The sequence below is a fragment of the Tinamus guttatus genome, unplaced genomic scaffold, assembly GCF_059628265.1.
Source record: "Tinamus guttatus ecotype Peru unplaced genomic scaffold, ASM5962826v1 Tinamus_guttatus_pri_ptg000293l, whole genome shotgun sequence".
Taxonomy (NCBI): Eukaryota; Metazoa; Chordata; class Aves; order Tinamiformes; family Tinamidae; genus Tinamus; species Tinamus guttatus.
Genome location: NW_028288827.1, coordinates 469240 through 487498, shown reverse-complemented (window position 1 = coordinate 487498; position 18259 = coordinate 469240). Strand labels below are relative to the sequence as shown.

Below are 18259 nucleotides of genomic sequence, written 5' to 3'. Positions count from 1 at the left end.
AGGAGTAGCTGATACCCCAGAGGGCTGCGCTGCCATCCAGAGGGACCTGAACAGACTGGACAACTGGGCGGTGAAAAACCTCATGCAATTCAACAAGGCCAAGTGCAAGGTCCCGGTGACCCTGCGTGTGCAGGGGGTTGGACTAGATGACCTCTAGAGGTCCTTTCCAACCTTAAGCATTGTATGATTCTAAGCAGATAAGCAGAAACCACCACTTGTATCTCGGCATCCCAGAGCAAAACATTAAAAAAAGAAGATAACCCTTAGGAACCCAGGTTTATCTAACACTTGCTCAAATCTCTTTTAGTGAGAAGGCTCATAGTTCATTCAGACTCTTGTTCACTCGTGTTATTGCTGGCCACAATGTATTTGAGGTGAGCTGGTTAGTAATGACAATAGGTACATGCAAAGGAAGGAATAACCCACAACTTTTCATGTCAAAGCAGTTTTGACTACTTGCAGAGCTGAAATTTATCACAACCATTTGTCTCTAGAATTCTCCACACTAAGATCTTTGAAAGCAAAATTTTCTGTAATAAAAACGGTTAAAAGTTTAATCAGTGTTTTTGAAGTGAAACTCAATATTTTCAGTTAAAATCCACTGTTCTGTTTCAATCGTGATGGTACAGGACTGAGCTGAGCCAAAAATTGGTTGCATGACAAAGTATGGAGTCATATGACCACCAAAACATCAGTCTGGAAATGTTTAAATTACTGCACATCTTCCTGTTCAAGAGATGCAGAAAATTTCCAAACATACAATTAGGATAAGGAGGAAAAGATTAAGGAAAGGAAATCTGGAAATTGGCTCGAGGCATAAGGGGGAAAGACAACCCACACAAATGCTTCCTTTGAGTAGGAGCAGTTTAAAATACATTCTCACCTCAAACACGAAAGAAACATTAACCTGCAGACTTTCAATAATGGCCTGAAAATGGGATTAAAACCACCTGTAGCCACAGGTGTCAACTGCCTGTTCCGAATTCGTGATTTACCAAAAGATTGCGGTTTCTCTCAAGTTTTCAGCATGGAAATCAAATACTTCAAGGCCATTTCATATTTCTAATAATTTAGATTGAGATGAGCAAGTTTTCACTATTCCTTTTAGGGGAAAAAAAAAAAAGAATTAAAATTCCCCTTCACCCAGTTTCTCTGGGGACAACATAACATGCTGCACCTCAGTCTTCAGCCCTTCCTATCTGTGCGGCAGAGCCCAAGGCTCTTGCTAGCAGATGACATAGCGGACAAGTTGGGAGCCACGGATTTCCCTCAGCCGCTGGCAGTGGCGCAGGATGTTGAGGATGCTGTGAAAGCGCTTGTCCACCTTCAGCTGAGTGAACTCTTTGATATCAGCCTCCACGATAAAGAATTTGCCTAGAAAACAAAAAGTGACTTTAATTATGGTGTAGGATACATTTGACACTTCAAAAGTAACAATCGGTCTCTTTAACTTAAATTCTGCATACTAATGAAAGCACAGTCAGCTGTAGGATAGCCTCACTCTCTCAAGAGCTTTGTCCTACAGCCTAACTTTGTCATCAAAACCAAGGATTTTTAACCTTTGCATTAAGTGCAATGAACCTGCGCTGCCTTTAGACTCCCTTCACTGAGGCCAACTGCGGTCGGCTTTATCTGCTGAAGCCTTTCAAACAACCCACAGTTCTCTACTGAGGTGTAAAGCATAGAGTAGATCCAAAAACCAACATGAGAGTCCAGGCACAAGGCGCTGCACCAGGGCACTGCGGGATGGGGCCAGGAAAGAGCAAACGGGGAGCATGTCAGAAAGCCTCAACGATGAGCAGCCAGTCAGCCTCGCTTTCACTGCCTGCTCGCAAGTATTACACTCTTGATGACAGCCAGAGCACTGACCTGAGCAAAAGAAAACAGATGCTCAGTGTTTGTTTAAGGATCACAGCACAACTTCACAAAGTGCTTCAGTGGGGAACAACTTGAGTGTTTCAGTGACGGAAAAGAGTTCAGTCACAGTATGACTTGAATCCCAAGTAATTGCTTGGAGGGTCTCCTAAATAACCTGTGTCCTGATAATGGTCTCGCAGCAAACAGAAGTTGCAGAGCTGCTTCTTGCAGCACAAGGACAGAGACTGGCACACATCAAAGCTGCACTGCTACCTGCCTCTTGCCTGCTATCTGATCTGTGGAACAATAACATCTTATCAATAAAGACAATGCAAGAAAAAAATAGCCATCTGGAACAGCATCCTATGTCTAAGGAAATGGAAAGGTCCTCCAGCAGAGATGGCAGTCCCTCTGCTCTCATTATCGAGTGCTTTTATGAAACCAGGGTCTGCACTTGATCTAGAGCACTTGAAATACCTGCAACAGAATCCCAAGAGAAAGTCCCTCCAAGCTAACAGCACACACTGGACAAAGGAAGGAGTTATTCTAAGCACTCCCTAATTTCGCTCTCTGTGATTTTATATTCAGTTTTCTTACAGCTGTAGAGGAAATTATAGATCTAGTGAATTGACTGTACATTTAATACTTCCTGTAATATTACAAAGTTTTAAGCACATCTTTCCATCATCTTTGAAGGATCCTGGAGAACGGAGGAGGTGCCGGAGGACTGGAAGAAAGACTATGTCACGCCAGTCTTCCAAAAAGGCAAGAAGGAGGACCCAGGCAATTACAGGCCAGTGAGCCTCACCTCCGTCCCCGGAAAAGTGATGGAACGGCTCATACTGGCCATTGTCTCCAGGCACATGGAGGACAAGAAGGTCCTCAGGACTAGTCAGTATGGATTCACCAAGGGGAAATCATGCTTGACTAAGCTGATAGTCTTCTATGATGGAATGACCAGCTGGATAGATGAGGGGAGAGCGGTGGATGTCGTCTATCTCGGCTTCAGCAAGGCTTTTGACACCATCCCTCACAACATCCTCCTGGGCAAGTGTCTCCAGCAGGTCGAGGGAGGTGATCCTGCCCCTCTACTTAGCCCTGGTGAGGCCGCATCTGGAGTATTGTGTCCAGTTCTGGGCTCCACAGTACAAGAGGGATGTGGAGCTGCTGGAGAGAGTCCAACGCAGGGCCACAAGGATGATCAGGGGCCTGGAACATCTGCCCTATGAGGAGAGGCTGAGGGAGCTGGGCCTGTTCAGCTGGAGAAGAGAAGGCTGAGAGGGGACCTGAGCAGTGTCTATAAGAACCTCAAGGGAGGCAGTGAGGAGGATGGTGCTGGCCTCTTTTCAGTGGTGGCCACCGACAGAACTAGAGGAAATGGCCACAAACTGAAGCACCAAAAGTTCCACAGGAACTTAAGGAAAAATTCCTTGACAGTGTCAGAGCACTGGAACAGGCTGCCCAGAGAGGTTGTGGAGTCTCCTTCTCTGGAGATCTTCAAACCCGCTTGGACGCAGTCCTGTGCCACGTGCTCTAGATGACCCTGCGTGTGCAGGGGGGTTGGATTAGATGACCTCTAGAGGTCCCTTCCAACCTTAAGCATTCCATGATTCTGTGATCATCTTCGCAAAACTGTAACAAAGAAAAGCAATCTGAAACTAGGGAACATGCTAATTAAGGTATCACAAAGAAACACAATTATCTTTAAGTAGACTAGCAGGAAATGAGGTGTTACTCCACAGGACCATGATTCCCGCTCTTGTAAAAATAAATAAATAAGTAAATAAGTAAATAAATAAAAATAAATAAAGTAGCAAGACTAAGGAGGCCCTAGCTTGGAAAAAGGAGAATAACAACCTTCCTCCTCTTCCTTTTACCCAGGAGCAAGGCAGAGGAAGCATCAGCCTAGCTAACTTAATAGACACAACAGATAACACCATCTTTACAGGCAAATTTGTGCTTTTGAGTAAAATATTATTTTAAATCTCATCCTGCTCATCCTGGGAGATGTCTAACAGGACATACTCCATTCTGAAGGTATATCTGTTAATATGATGCACGAGGTGCCCACCAAAGGGCTTGGGGCCACATCACCTTGCTCAGAGCCAAATTGTAACATGTCAATAACTACAAAACTGAGCATAACCAAGTGTCACTCATTCCAAAAGTAGAGCTGGCTAAAGGGTTATGGTTTGCCTGGAAATAGCAACTCCCTGCACTAAATAAGCAACTAAATCCACTCACTAAATCACCTCACTTGGTGAGAAGTCACCTTGACAAGCTAGACAGCATCTTTCCTCATCTGGAAATCAGAGAAACGCGTCAGCTGGCAGCCAGCCCAATATGAGGAATAGGGGGAATCCTAAACACACACTCACAGGAGAAATTTAAGCAAACAAATCGATGACTGCACAACCTCATCCTGAAAAATGCAATAGCTAAAGACACTTAATCATTTTGTGCAGGTTAAATAAGAACTGTCTAACAGGCTGCCAGAGCTCTGTCTGGACTTTCTAGATGATTAGCCCCACAAAAAAGCAACCTCTCAGATGCCAAATGTCCTAGTTTCATAACTGAACTTTCCAACATAAACAAGAAAATAAAGAACAGCTCTTCGGTACTTGAAGGAATTAAAAGCTCAACAGTTTCTACACGCCCTGAAAAGCATTATCTGACAGAAGATTCTCTAACTACTGGTGTTTTCATCGCGACCAATGTTCCCAAGGACCACAGTGCTGATTAAGCAGCATTTCAAGTATTGGAAGGCTGTTCTAGCATTTAACCTCTCTTCTACAGCCACAAGGGCAAACTCCTAACGACCGCCCTGAGGACACTGACAGTCAAACCCAAAACTTTACAATACTCAAAGCTGCAGGGTGACAGCACCTAAAAACTAGACAAGTAGTTTGCAGATAACTACAACTCTGTGAAATAGAGCTCTTTTCTGCCAGCACCTTGGAGTCTCTCTCAGTTCCTGCCCTAGCAGGATGGTACATTTGTTATGTACCAAAAAGTCACTTGTTCACATGGTAAAACTTGGGAGTTCCAGAGTCATCCTGGGTCTTTACAGCACCGCAAACACCAATACTGGATCTCAGGGGTTGCCAGGATCCAGAGCTAGGTGCTCCTTCAGCTCTGCTGTTTTCATGGCTCCATAGAGCAAACTTAAGATTTTGACATTTGTTTCCACCCAGGAATTACTTCTGTGATTTTGACCCATCTTTTCCTTTCTGATAATGGTATCAAAATAGTGTCCACAGAGTCCAAAGTTCAGCTGTTTTTGAAGGTGAAGCAAATATTTTATGAAATTTTTGTTTAGTAAGAGTCATTGCTAGACTGAGGCAAAACTTGTCCAAGCGAAATCTACTGGAGAGCAAATCAAGACCGGTCACATGAAGTGTTCTGGTTGTATGTTTTTGGTATACATTTATTAAAGCCCTTTACAACATTGAGTTTCACCTGACAAATTTATCCTGTAGCTCTCAAAATAAAAAAACATGCTAGGCATGGTCATAATCTCAGAGCTCCCTCCCTGCACATAAGCCACATCTAAAATCCAGGAACTAAAGATGTTAAGGCACAATGCCATAATAGAGACAAATTGGATCAGAGAAAAATCCAAGGCAAAGAAAGTTTTAGTATAACATAAGGCAACATTCTATTAAGAGCAGAAATCAAGAAGCAAACCTCAAGTGGATGTCAAAGAGCTCTATTTCTGAGAGACACAAGGGCACTTGCTCCACACTCTCTAAGCTTGGAAACATAAGGGGTCTTCTAAAGACATCTTCAAGCAAGACACGGACAATATTCTCCTTCCTGGCATACATTACATATATGCACTCCAAAATATGTCTGTCTCAATTTACAAGCTGGTTGTATTTTACAAGTTCCTTTTCCCAAAGATAAGTACATATCTAATATTAGAATTTACTCTAGGACCTTCCTTTCCTTTTGAGTGCATTTTGAGTGTTATTTTGCCCCCTGATGCTTCTAGAGACAGGACAACATCTTAAGATAGAGATCTTAAGCCACTCTTCCACAAAGTCACTGCAGCATGATCATTTGCATATCCCAACTTTAGATTAAGTTTTTAAAAGAGCTGATATCCATGCTACCTTAAAAATTGAAACCTCAGTTCATACAGCTTGGTTATCAGGTTTATTCGCAGCAATTCCAAATGAAAGCTTTGTGCGTTCCAAAATATTTTTTGCAACAATACTCTGTGAAAGTGATACACTTTTAGTCAAAAATAGATTAAGCAACCAAAGTCAGTTATGGGGAAACTGTTCAATCAAAATAATAATCCTTGCTCCTAAATTCTACCGCTTCAGAAGCTCTTAGGCAGTGCCCTGTACAAGACCACATCATCCTGTCACTGAAGGATGCAAACTCTGCAGCAGATACTAAATAAATTAAACATCTGTCAAGTTGCAGCAAGGAGGCAGGAAAGCAGCTGGACGAGCTACCAGGATTAAAAGGTTATTACAGGATTAAAAGGTTATCTGAGTGAGGCTCTTGCACAGGAGGTCAGCCACAAAGCTCACTGTTATTGACACCACTACGAGCCCCTGATCAGCTGCTGTGGCACTGTTTCAGACACAGAATCTATATTCTTATCTAGATATAAATATCCTGCTGGTCACTGGACATCATCTGTGGTTAAAATTATTTGAGGAGTAATGCTGACATTTCAGGTATTGCTTTAACTCCGTCATGCATCTTTCTGTTGTTACTCGCTCAGACGTTTGGTTATTAAACTAGTACAAAAAGACCTGAATAAGCTGGGATCCAGCTGTGGTTGTGGCTATTCAGGTGTCCATAGTAAACACACATTTATAGCCTTCATGGTCTAGAATACTATCTGGAGATGGATCTCCTTTTTATTCTCTTTTGTTTATGCCAAGGGAGAGTTTGTCTTTTCAGTCAGTAGAGCCAGAGTGAAAGCTCACTGCTGTGGGCTGCCCAAGTATTGTTGGTGCCTCCATAGGGAATAGGAATGGGCAGGGCAAAGGCTGAGCTCATTTGGGAAGGGAGGGAAGTCCTTGCAACTCTTCAGACTGCCTTTGTTTTTCTCTTCCCCAGCTGAGAACTAGTCCTAGGAGGATTTCCAAAATTTTTCAAGACTGATGTTTTTAGGCACTCCCACAAGTTAGCCTATTCCAGCTACTCCAGAACACACGGATTGTACCTTTTCTGAAAATTTTATGTTTCAGGTTAAACCACAACGTGAAAATCGCCTACTATTATAGATCATTATAGATCTCAGGTGGTTTTATACTTGCACTGACAACATCCAAATGCTATGAGTTTGGTGCTAACAAACATAAAAGGTACCTTTTGTATCCTTAGTTTCTGCTTCCAGGAATCTGTGGTAAAGATTTCTGACAGCTGCATTCATAGATTTCGGTGGCTGGTGCAGGATCTTGTACTTGTTAACCACAGTCTTGTTTATGTCTTGAACAACTGCATTAATTTGATCATATGTTAAACGGCCCCTCATGTACCTAATAAATCAAATAAATAAATGATTAACCAGAAAATCTCAGAATTAAAGCACTGTGTTTATCTATCTCTTCCCTAAGTCCTAGCTGAACATGCTTTTCCTTCGCAGAGATGGTTTCTTCTGCTTTGTGTTAATGAATAACAAAATAGTTTTATTTATTTATTTATTATCATTGAATAATGCTGAAGGGAAAAAAAAACATAAAGCTTAAACCAAGAAAATGAAACATTAGAATGTCTGATTAAAATGTATTAAAAAGTTTAAACTGCCAAAATAATTCAAAAAATGAAATAAATATTGGTTATATGTTTATAACATGTCACTTAGATGACCAAAGTGGAAAAACAAAGTAACTGCAGAAAACAAAAGAAAAACTTAATTTCTAAAATGTTTCTGCCTAACAGTACAGTTTAAAAAAAAAACTTTGTTTGCTGGTATTACTCTGATTTTTGAAGAAATACCATTTTTTTCTTCTTTCACTATGCAGCCTCCTTAACTGTATAGACACAGAATTTCTATGGCACTACCATCATTTCTGAGCTCTCAGCATTTCATAAAACGAGTATCAAAATAGTAATATTTGCTGACAACAGCCTAGGGGTACATGAAGCACAAGAAGATAAAAACAAAGTGATGTAGAAATATTAGAACAGTGGAATATTTGCAAGTGAGGCTATCCTGTATTTATAGCTGTAAATACATGCATTCTAGGAAGGGAAATAGATTGCAAAACTACCGACTGTGGAACAAATATATGGAAGTGAACTCTTCAACAGCAAAGTATGAGACTAAACTCTAGAAATCACTGCAATAAAAGCCAAGGCTAAGTTTAGCACTTTAAATAAAGCATCTAAGCAATTTGTTCTGGTAATTTTTCAGATGTTATTGTGTAATTTCCAGTGACTAGTGTCTAGAATACAAGCAGGAGGATGATGCAAACAAGTATCATCAGGAAAATTGCGTTTTTCTTTCAGTTAGTCCATCAAGTGACTAAAAGCTGTACAGCAAAAAGATTAAAGAGATCAGTGAACAAGAAATTATTCCCTCATTTTAATCCGACTACAAAAAATTCAATCTTTGAAAAACATGCAAAGAATATACAGCACAAGTAGCTACCAATTAAAAACACATCAATATACTAAAAACAATGTCAGGGATTTTAAAATACTCATTACTGTAAAACAAACAAGCAAAAAATCTGCAGTGAATATGTAAGAACCCCTGAATCAAAGCAATTGCTCTGATTTCAAACCAACTTTGCACCAAGCTATTTGCAGCCAGTCAGTCAGTCAAGGCCATTGTCTTCCCTGCTATAAATACAAATAGTGTGGTTTGTAACTTGACTTTAATGGGAATCAGAATATGTATGGCAATAGTAAAAATACCACAGGGTCTTTAGTGACTATTCACAAGAGCCAAGCGGCATTTTGCAGGATTAAACCTATTATCTTGTCTCACAATCAACAACGTGACCCTTAGGTCTCTGCCTTATGCAGTGAACACAGGCTGCACAAAGCTGTGCTGCTCAAGCTGCCCTCCAAGCTGCTTAAAAACCAAGAAACTCTGAATCCAGAGGTGCTCAAACCAATCCCACTGCAAGGGCAGAACATCAGAACATGAGAAACCTCTGAGAGGAGATCCGTCCAAACCACCATATGGACAGATCTACACTTATTGCTAGATCACAAGTAAAGCTTTCCACTTTATTCATATTTTGGAACTCCAGATTCGAAGTTGGAAGTGCAGCCATTTTTATATAAATCCTCTACTCTGCATTCATACCAACATTTCACATAACAGGAACACTAAGATCCCTGAAACCCAGTCACACTGTGCACAAATTAATAACGCAACCATAGAAGCACTCTGCCTATATACATTAACTTCAATTTATGGCTCTTTGCTGCCCTTATCCTTTTTATAAAGTCACGGGGAAACTATAACTATGCAGATTAAGGTCTAAAGTGTAACACCACTTTTCTTTATGTTCCCACTATCACTAGAGATGCAGCCAATACAGTTAAAGCCAAGGAACAACTCATCTAAAACTAAATGCTGACCGAAGTGCCTGTGGTTTTTCTTCTACATGGGCCCTATAGTTAAATACAAACTCATGCTGTTCCATGATCCTTTTATATTTCTATCCAGTTGTGGCTAACAACCTGACAAGTGTTGACATTCAGTTCAGCTCATACAGTAATATAAAATATACTAGCTAAGTTGGTAAGTTCAAGATTCATCCATTTAATTTAGATTTAAAACTAATCTCAAATCTGCACCAAAACCATATACGTTCAAAACTCACAGTTCTACTTCTTTTAAAACAGGGAACTCTTTTCTTTTTGATCTACCCTTACTTCTTTTTGAAGCCCTTACCATAATCCAACATGATTTTTCCACCTCAATCCATAGGCAGAAAAAACAAAACACAATTATATGTTATTGAGAGAAAAGCATAACATTGGATCTACTATGGATATAAAACTGGAAAAAAATAGATAGCCCTCCTAATAAACTGTCCTCGCTCCTTCAAAAATACCTAAAGAGAAAAAAAAAAAAAAAAAAAAAACTTTCCTCCAAGATACTACCTTCTTTGAAGTGTTATAATACAAGTGTAGATTTTAAAAGTGTCACTAAAAAATCTATAAACAATGAGAATAAATAAGGCACATATTTTATTCTGCTTCAGTTAGCCAAGATATCTACTGTACAATATCATTTTTCTTCCTAGAAAAAAGATATCTTTCTGGAACAAATTTGAAGGCTAAAATAATTTGCAATTTTTTATTGTGTGAGAATATTCTATCTGAACAAGGTACTTCCATATCTGTACCTTAACACAGCCTGTACCTTTGTTAAATACCTGCTGTAGAGTTCTAAAATATCAAGTCAGTGGGGATCGTATATTCCATTTAATGCCCTAAGGACATTTAGGTTAGATTTCCATCCACATTCAGCACAAAGGCAGTAAACACACCTGGATCTTTCAGCTAGAAGCTTTCCACAGCAGTGTGGAAAGAAAGCTGGGGAATGAGATTCTTGGCTGATGCAGTACCCGTGATACCAAACTATGGGATTTGGACCCTCTGCACTACAATACTGTTGTGCTTTATTAAGTCTTTCGGATGAACTTGGTGTAGGGACTGTTTTCAGAGTCTCACAGCCTTGGGACCAGAGCTGCAGAAAAGAAAATGGTAGTACTCCTTGTTACTATTGCCAGCAGGCAGAAAAGATCCTGCATGAGAGCTAGGGCAGACTGACCAGGAGAACTGAGACATGAACTAAGTTCTGATTCTTCTAGCAGAATGTGTTAGGAATGAGGAAGATCTGGTTACAACCATTCGCTGCTTAGACTGGACTCAATAGTAAGTGAAATTACAAGCATAGCTGCCTCCTCAGTTACTTACTGCAACGCTGCTACACAACAGAAAACACTGGTAGATGAATAGATTTAAATTAATGCAAATCTCTCTCAGTACAAAGACACTTTTTCCTATCTGAATGAAAATATTTTTATAGCAGAAGAAACACAGTCAGAGATGAATACAGTAGCATACAGTTAGCTCCCTACACATTCCCCACACAAACACCAGTGGAAAATCTTGAGGGAAAAATGGAACATGTGAGGAGGTTTTCAGGGAAGATCATAACTTTAACTGGAGTTTAAAGCGTTTGGCTGTAAAAGTCTAGGTCTACTTCTCTTGCCTTAGCACAGGCAAAGGCCAAGAAACTGAGTGCTCCAGCTTCACCTTTCCAAAATTCTGTTAGGAAAAAAGTACATAAAGGAATAAAACACCATTCAGGCTCCTTCATTTCAGGATTGAGCAGTCAGTGGGAGAAAATGAGCTAGGCTCAGCTGAACTCTGAAAGCTCAAAAACCACAAACCTATTGAAATAAGGATTGTCAGGGCACAGACTGAGCTTAGAATCTAGGTAACAATTTAGCCTTAGGCATTAAAGGAATTTTCTCATTTTTGCAAAAATATTTGTCATTGCCTCAAAATCCCACTTAGAGAAAAAGCTATTCCTACACAAAAGCCTTCGAGCAAGGGTACTTATTAACCAGTTCCTGATGGCAGGGGAAAAAAAAAAAAAAAAAGCTTCCTATTCCAGAAACTCAAAAAAACAAGTCAGTGGGAGGTGGGTTTTGCTTTTAACAACTTAGATTTTTGTTCCTGTATCAAAACAGATAAGTCAAAGCTTGAATTTTTCAGATGCTAATATCCAAGTTAATTAAAACAGCATTTATTATCCTTTAATATTATCCTTTTTCTTTTAAACATCAGCTTATCTCTCATATTATGAGATGATGGCACATTTTGTTAGTATGAGTTTTCAAAACAAGTAAATCTAACTATTAGCTAGTATGTTTCTCTTCATTAAATTAAACTAGCTTTTCAGATAAAGAGTTTTAACTAATTAGTTCCAATCTCCCCAAAATATACATAGAAAAGAACTTAATCAGCTCTATTTGCTTCATTTTCACGTGTCCTTGTATTGCAGAACTATTTGATATTTAATATTGCGGAACATTCTGAAATTTCAAAACATGTCCATCAGTCTCAGTTCACCTTCCCAAACCCGTTTGCCTCCCAAAGCAGAACAACAGGGTCTCAGAAAAAACATGCTTACTTACGCAGGAACATTTTTAAATTCTTCCATAGTTATCAAGGCTGCTTCTTTAATAAATCTTGGCTCTTTCGTAGATTTCTTTGCAGGTTCAGGTTCTGTGACTTTTGTTTGTTCTCCACTTTTCACCATTAGCCCAGTGACGCTGTAAGATAAATTAATATTAAGTGTATAAATAGCAGGTAAGCAGCCAGGACAATACCAATATGTTATCAGGTCTGTTTCATCACAGAAGTAAGTTCCAAACAATCTGTTAGGTTAGATGACCTTTTCTGAAATAACAATGAGAAAATAAAGCCAAACCCCTTTCAAATTCTGTATTTTAGCTGACTTTACAGCTCTGCATTTCTCTGCAAGGAAGACTGCTAGCAGGTGAATTGGAAGCAATCCAAATGCAGTAGGAATTCAATGTACCATTACATTTCACAGAACATGAGGCCTCACATTTTATCAGATGAGCCAGAGCATAGAGCTGGAGTCTAACAGGCAGATTTGAAATACCTCACAGCTCTTTGAAACAAGCCCGAATGTTGGGAAGCCTGACTCATCCGTTAAATCTTTTGAAACAAATTCAATACCATCCAGCAACCTGTATGATTCTCTTCAGCAAGAGGCAATAAAACCCCAGGGTATTTCCTGCTTTGAGAGATTATTACAACAAGGGTTATAAATTTACCCCTTCTCTAAAACCTCATCTCAGGACCTTGAACACTGACCTGTATGTCAACCACCCACCCAGCTGCTTTCCTAAGCATTGGCAGCAGGACAGCAAAGGGCAGGATGCATTTGGCCAATTTCAATGTCACCTTGACATCAAGTATAAGGACATGACTGAGGTGAAAAGCTCAGCAGAAAAAAACAACCAACCAACCAACCAAACAAACAAACAAACAAACAAAAAAAACCAAAAAAGATATCACAAAGAACTGATGCTCTTTGACATAGCCTTACCCCCGCCATACACACACACACACAAAAAGGATCTTTGTTTCAACACTCAAGATATAGGGCCCAGAGCACAAGGCAGTGAATGGCACAGCAGCATTCCATATATCCAGCCATAGGCCGGGGTTGGACATCAGCTGATGTCACCCCTTCAAATCTAGCATCCCACTTTCCAGTGAACAGGACGACAGAGGACAGCGAGTGCCACCTGCTGGACTCCCCAAATGCCTGGGACATGACAGCGTGAAAGAGGAAGCTCTGTGCCACACCATGATGGAAAGCAATTCTGAAACCCAGGAAAAGAAAATTAAAAACAAATAGGACTTCCCTGGACATATTTTAGAAGGTTGTTTCCCAGACTAAGAGTTTATGTCTAAAAGGTAGCATTTAGAAGGTTAAATACTCCGGGACACATCATCTTTTTGACCTTGCCATCTTACCTATCCAGGTACTCACTAATCCAAGTTTTAATACAAGCAGTACTGCAACAGATGAGAATACTGTTATAGATACAATCAAAAAATTAGTGGGTTTTTTTTTTCCCTCTTTTCTGTAACCCTGTTTCCACATTTATTTTTTTAAACATTTTGCTGGAACAAGCCTGTAATGTTCTCCGCTGAAGCATTGATAGGCTCTAGGAGAAAGACCAGGTAAAGCCCATGGGTTCAGGGCACATACTGGGGTGCTGTTCAGATAAACTGATGCTTTGCTTCCTGACAAGCTATGAGAGTTGAGACACATGCTGGCATCTCCAGATATTAGAACCTAGAAAGATACACCTGTCTGACATACACTCACACCACTCAAAAACAAAAGGCAATTTCAGCAGTGCAGAGAGAGCTGATCACTCTAAGAAGCCTCCTCAGAATATTGTTTTGGAAGCTGTTTGATTAATAGAGCACTATTCCGTTTTACATACCAATGCCTCATTCTCTCACTTCAACCTTTTCAGTATAGCCCTCTCAGAGGTAGATGGACACCATCACTAGCCAAAGTAAATTTCAGGATGTGGGGTGGGAATAAAAACACCACAACTGTAATTCAAGTCCCTGCAACAAAATGGTTGAGCTAGAGGATTTTTTTATGGTATTCGAGAGGGTTATGTTGAAATTCAGTTCTAGGGACCCCGAATTTGCCATCCACAGAGGCACCACAACTATCAAATTAGTGTGTTTGCAGTTCTAACGGAAGCAATGCTCAGCCTTACAGAACAATTAGCTTTCTACTATAATATCACAGTACCACTGTGATCAGTGGTACTGTGACCACAGTGTGATCACTGTGGTCACAGTACCACTGGAAGCTACCATCTGACCAAACTGTTGTCTTACAGGCTTTATTTCAGGGATTCAGTAGGATCCTAGCACAAGCCCAACCTCTGGTAACAACAAGTCTGCAGAAAGCTGTTAGTCAGTGTTCACATGCCCCAAAAGTTCACAGTCAATACCCAATAACAGGAGTAGAGCTGTGCAAAGATGCAGCATTCGGCCACCTCCACACTCAGGTATCACCTACCAGCTCGCAGTCGGTTTAGGCAGATGGGGAGGAATATTTTTACAGAGGTAACGTGCTTCTTTTTGATCTGTCCCAGCAGACTTCTGGAGCTCCTGAAATTAATATTTGACTTCAGAAATTTGAAACTATTAATATGATGCAAAAGAAATCAGCTTACTATTAGGACAATGCTAGAATAATGCATTACTTGATTACATCCTCAAAATGTCAGAGAAATCCGAATTGGCAAGAAGTAATCTTTCACAATATGCCCCAGAAGATTTGTGTAGGGGAAAGGTTGTGATAATGGTAGGAAGAAGGGATTCTTTCAGGGAACTCATCTGCATTCCCAAAAGTAATTTCAAGAAAACAAATGAAGGCAATACAAAAACATGCTAAAACAGATATTCTCATTGAACATGTAGCTTCCATAACTTTTGCAAAAATCTAAAAATAAATCCCTCTTTTTCACACCCCTGCATTCATTATTATAGGAACACATTGTCAGCATGTCAATACTGAAAAGCAGTGCTCTGGGTTTTCCATTCAAGTCTAAGGCACTTAGAATTTTACTGACCTTGGGGAAAGAAAGAGCTCCCAACAATCTGTCCATTTTTTTGAGCTTCTGTGTTATCTTGGTACAAGCAGTTCTCTCATCCTTTAGCACAAAGGCCATGATGTTTTCAGGCAGTGATTCCTCATTGCCTGTATTTGTCCTTTCTCTCATCCACCTCCCCACTTCTGCAGGGGGGTTCCAACACCACCATTATGCGGAAACCAGTTGCATATAAGGGGGAATCAGCAAGTGCCTTCTTCAAGGCTTGATCATTCTAGGTGAGCAACACTACCTGCAGTATGCTTAGCATTTTTATAGTTACAGCTTGTGACACTTGTCAACTTTTCCCCAAAGAGTGGAAGGGTTTTGTTTTTACAGGTGTTCATTGTGCTAGAGAGCTCCTTAGTAATCTTCCAGTAAGTGTGCTCCAAGTCCTAGCTTTCTAAAACAAAACGGTATTTGGAAAGATTTACGGGCTATTGCTATTTCTTTAGCTGTCTATTCCTATAGCTACATTGTTATCAATACACAAACAGGAATATTATGGGAAGCATCTCATTGGGGCTACAAAAGACAGGCTTGGATCAAGAGGAAAAAGTAAAGGACTACAGAGAATGATTTCCGATTCTCTCAAGGTTTCTGAATCACCACGTGTGGAACAAAACAGCAGCAGAAATATTTCTGCAAGAGAGAACAGGAAGCCATTCAGATGTCATTATCTATAGACAGTAAGATATTACGAAAGAACATACCCAAATCTTGTAAATACAAGAGGCAGGTACCTGAGCAGTACTTTCCACTAGCAGTGCAGTGTTTCACGGGTTTTTACACTTTACTGAACAGCAACATCCATTTTTAATCATATTTATATACTTCGTCTCACAAAGCAGATGTGTCCCCTATGAATCACCAATTCCTTCGAGGCTCACAAACTCTGCTTGTATTTGCTCTAAGAGTTGTAGCAAGCCAAATATAGTTTATTAGCAGAATGGCATAAAATTGTGACAAAGCAGCATACTGTGTGATTTTACAGACTACATTAGCCATGCCACATCTCAAACCTAAATCAGCAAACACTTTTTCTTAAATTGACAGCTCTCGGCATCCATATACACTGCTACTTATGTCATATCATCATTTTCCCAGAGTTTTACTACAAGTTTGTAGAGACAGCTATTTAATTTTTAACAGTTTTTCTTTATTCTAATGCTTATCCTTCCACCTGGCAGCAGTCTGGAATGACATTTTCACTTCCAGAGAAAACAATTGCTTAAAGAAGGCACATTCTACCATTACTGCCAGCAACTCTTGTAACAAAAAGATTTAATTTTCAGTAATGAAGCTAACAAGAATATGCATAAGTGTTGCTGGAACTACTATACTGAAAAACAGAGAACTCTGACAAAGAAGAGGCTTTATACAATAGATCCATTTTATATCAGCATCTAGTTCTGATATGATGGCAGATTGCCATTGCCCCTTAGCAACTCCAGATTTTTTTCTTAGTTTTCACTACTTTCATGCAATTCTCTTCTACCACATTTGGCTAACAATAAAATTTAATAACAGCAAATGCAACAGTGTTGTCATAACAGAATTATAACCATTACGAAAGCACTAAAAGTGCCTAAAGATCACCAGCATAGCCACTCCTAACTGAAGCCTACAGCATGGATCAGGAACACAACATGCAGACAAGGTATCTCATGTATTGCTAACGACAGAAGGGACAACAGCTGCCCACTGGAAAAAATTCTGGGTAACGAGATTTAAACAAGTGCACAATATGCCAATTGAACTCCCAGTTTGGTCTCAGTCATGCGGGTGATTACGTCCACTTCCTCTCACATCTTAACTCAGCAGATCTCTTTCTATAGAGGAATAAAATGATTCAAGAGAAAAGTCCCTCTTTCTACAAACAAGGTTATTTCTGACTTGATTAATAAAGAGCAATGTGATCCACATCTTATCCTACTAGCATGATTTGCAGGAACAGAGTAATCTGATCATGGCACCACTGTTGCAACTAAGATACTTTATCTCTTGTAAGCTGCCTCTTGAATCCAAACCTATCACTTTAGATCTAGAAAAGAACAGCTAGGGACTCATGAAAGATTTTTGAATTTGTCAGTATTTTACAAGCAGAAAGAGATTACCTTCAGCAAATTCTTCAGTTTTTCTTGCCCTTGAAGTTCCATTTCCATTTTATTCAGGAGTTCATTTAGGAAAAACATCTCATATCCTATTTTACTCAGCATAGATTTCAGTGATGACTCTTGGCCTGGGAAGGAAAGAACGCTAAGCAAAAAAATCAAAAAAGCCAAATCACCACCACCAAAGCAAAAAATCACATTTCCCTCCTTTCCCAAGAGGACCGATTACCTACATCCTCTCCAACCACTGTATCTTTCCAAGGGAAAAAGCAATGTTCCCTGGTCTGCTGCAGGAATATAAGCTCCTCTCTCACATGATATTGAAGAGTACTAAGCTCTTTCTACAACCTCTGAAGCTTGCAGGTAGAGGACAGAACTCTTAAGTCTGGCTCCCACAGCCGCTTGGCCAGGAGCACCCTGTTCTCCATCATCATCGCCCTCTGCTCAGCAGGGCTAGAAAGGTGCCAACATCCTGCGACTGCTTGATGCAGGCAGTTAGACCAGGTGACTGTTTCAATGTCCCTTGAGGTAGGCAGTTAGATTTCCAGCACACCCAAACTAAACGAAAACCCATTCTTAGTTTCTGCTACCTATATTTCTTAATTGAAGAATCTTTTTGATAGTTGAAATCTTAGTGTTGATGTGCAAGCACAAATCTTCCAGAACTGAAGAGGCCATATTATCGTCCTATCAAAAAACAAACAAACAAACAAGAAAGCATTTTAAAAAATCTACTCAAAAACACAAACCATGTAAGCGGAATTTTAAAGTGGACCCTATGCAAAGAAGCAAAGGGAAACTTTACATAGCTGAAGTTGTAAATATAGTAGCTATTATTTATCAAAATGAAAACAACAGGAAACACAAAGTGATTGATGCTAGTTACACAAAGCAGTATGCCCAAGTTCTGCAAATAACCAGAGTCTAACATCAGCATAATGGACCCCCTGAACCTCATTGAGCCTTTACTGCTCCAAGGGAATCACTACTAGAGGAGTTCAAAATTCACTGTAGTAAAGAAGAAATATGATTTATAAAAAACATTACTCTAAAGCTGTGAGAGATTTTATCTATCAGACAATCAATATTTAAATGCATGCTTCCATACTAAAACCTCATGGA

The 18259-nt window shown here is 39.8% G+C and overlaps 1 protein-coding gene across 2 annotated transcripts; it reads right to left on the bottom strand.

The window, feature by feature from the left end:
- Positions 1-1189: 1189 nt before the first annotated feature.
- Positions 1190-17815, bottom strand: SKA1 (spindle and kinetochore associated complex subunit 1). 2 transcript variants are annotated; one of them, XM_010222948.2, is made up of 6 exons: positions 17728-17815; positions 17141-17265; positions 14450-14541; positions 11997-12134; positions 7192-7361; positions 1190-1374 (listed from the first exon to the last, which is right to left on the bottom strand). In XM_010222948.2, the coding sequence occupies exons 1-6, from the start codon at positions 17813-17815 to the stop codon at positions 1226-1228; spliced, it is 762 nt and encodes a 253-aa protein (XP_010221250.1). In that variant the 3' UTR covers positions 1190-1225. The 2 variants fall into 2 exon arrangements, with proteins under 2 accessions (XP_010221250.1, XP_088384006.1); XM_088527880.1 differs by lacking the exon at positions 1190-1374 and adding an exon at positions 5075-5131.
- Between the last annotated feature and the right edge of the window lie 444 nt (positions 17816-18259).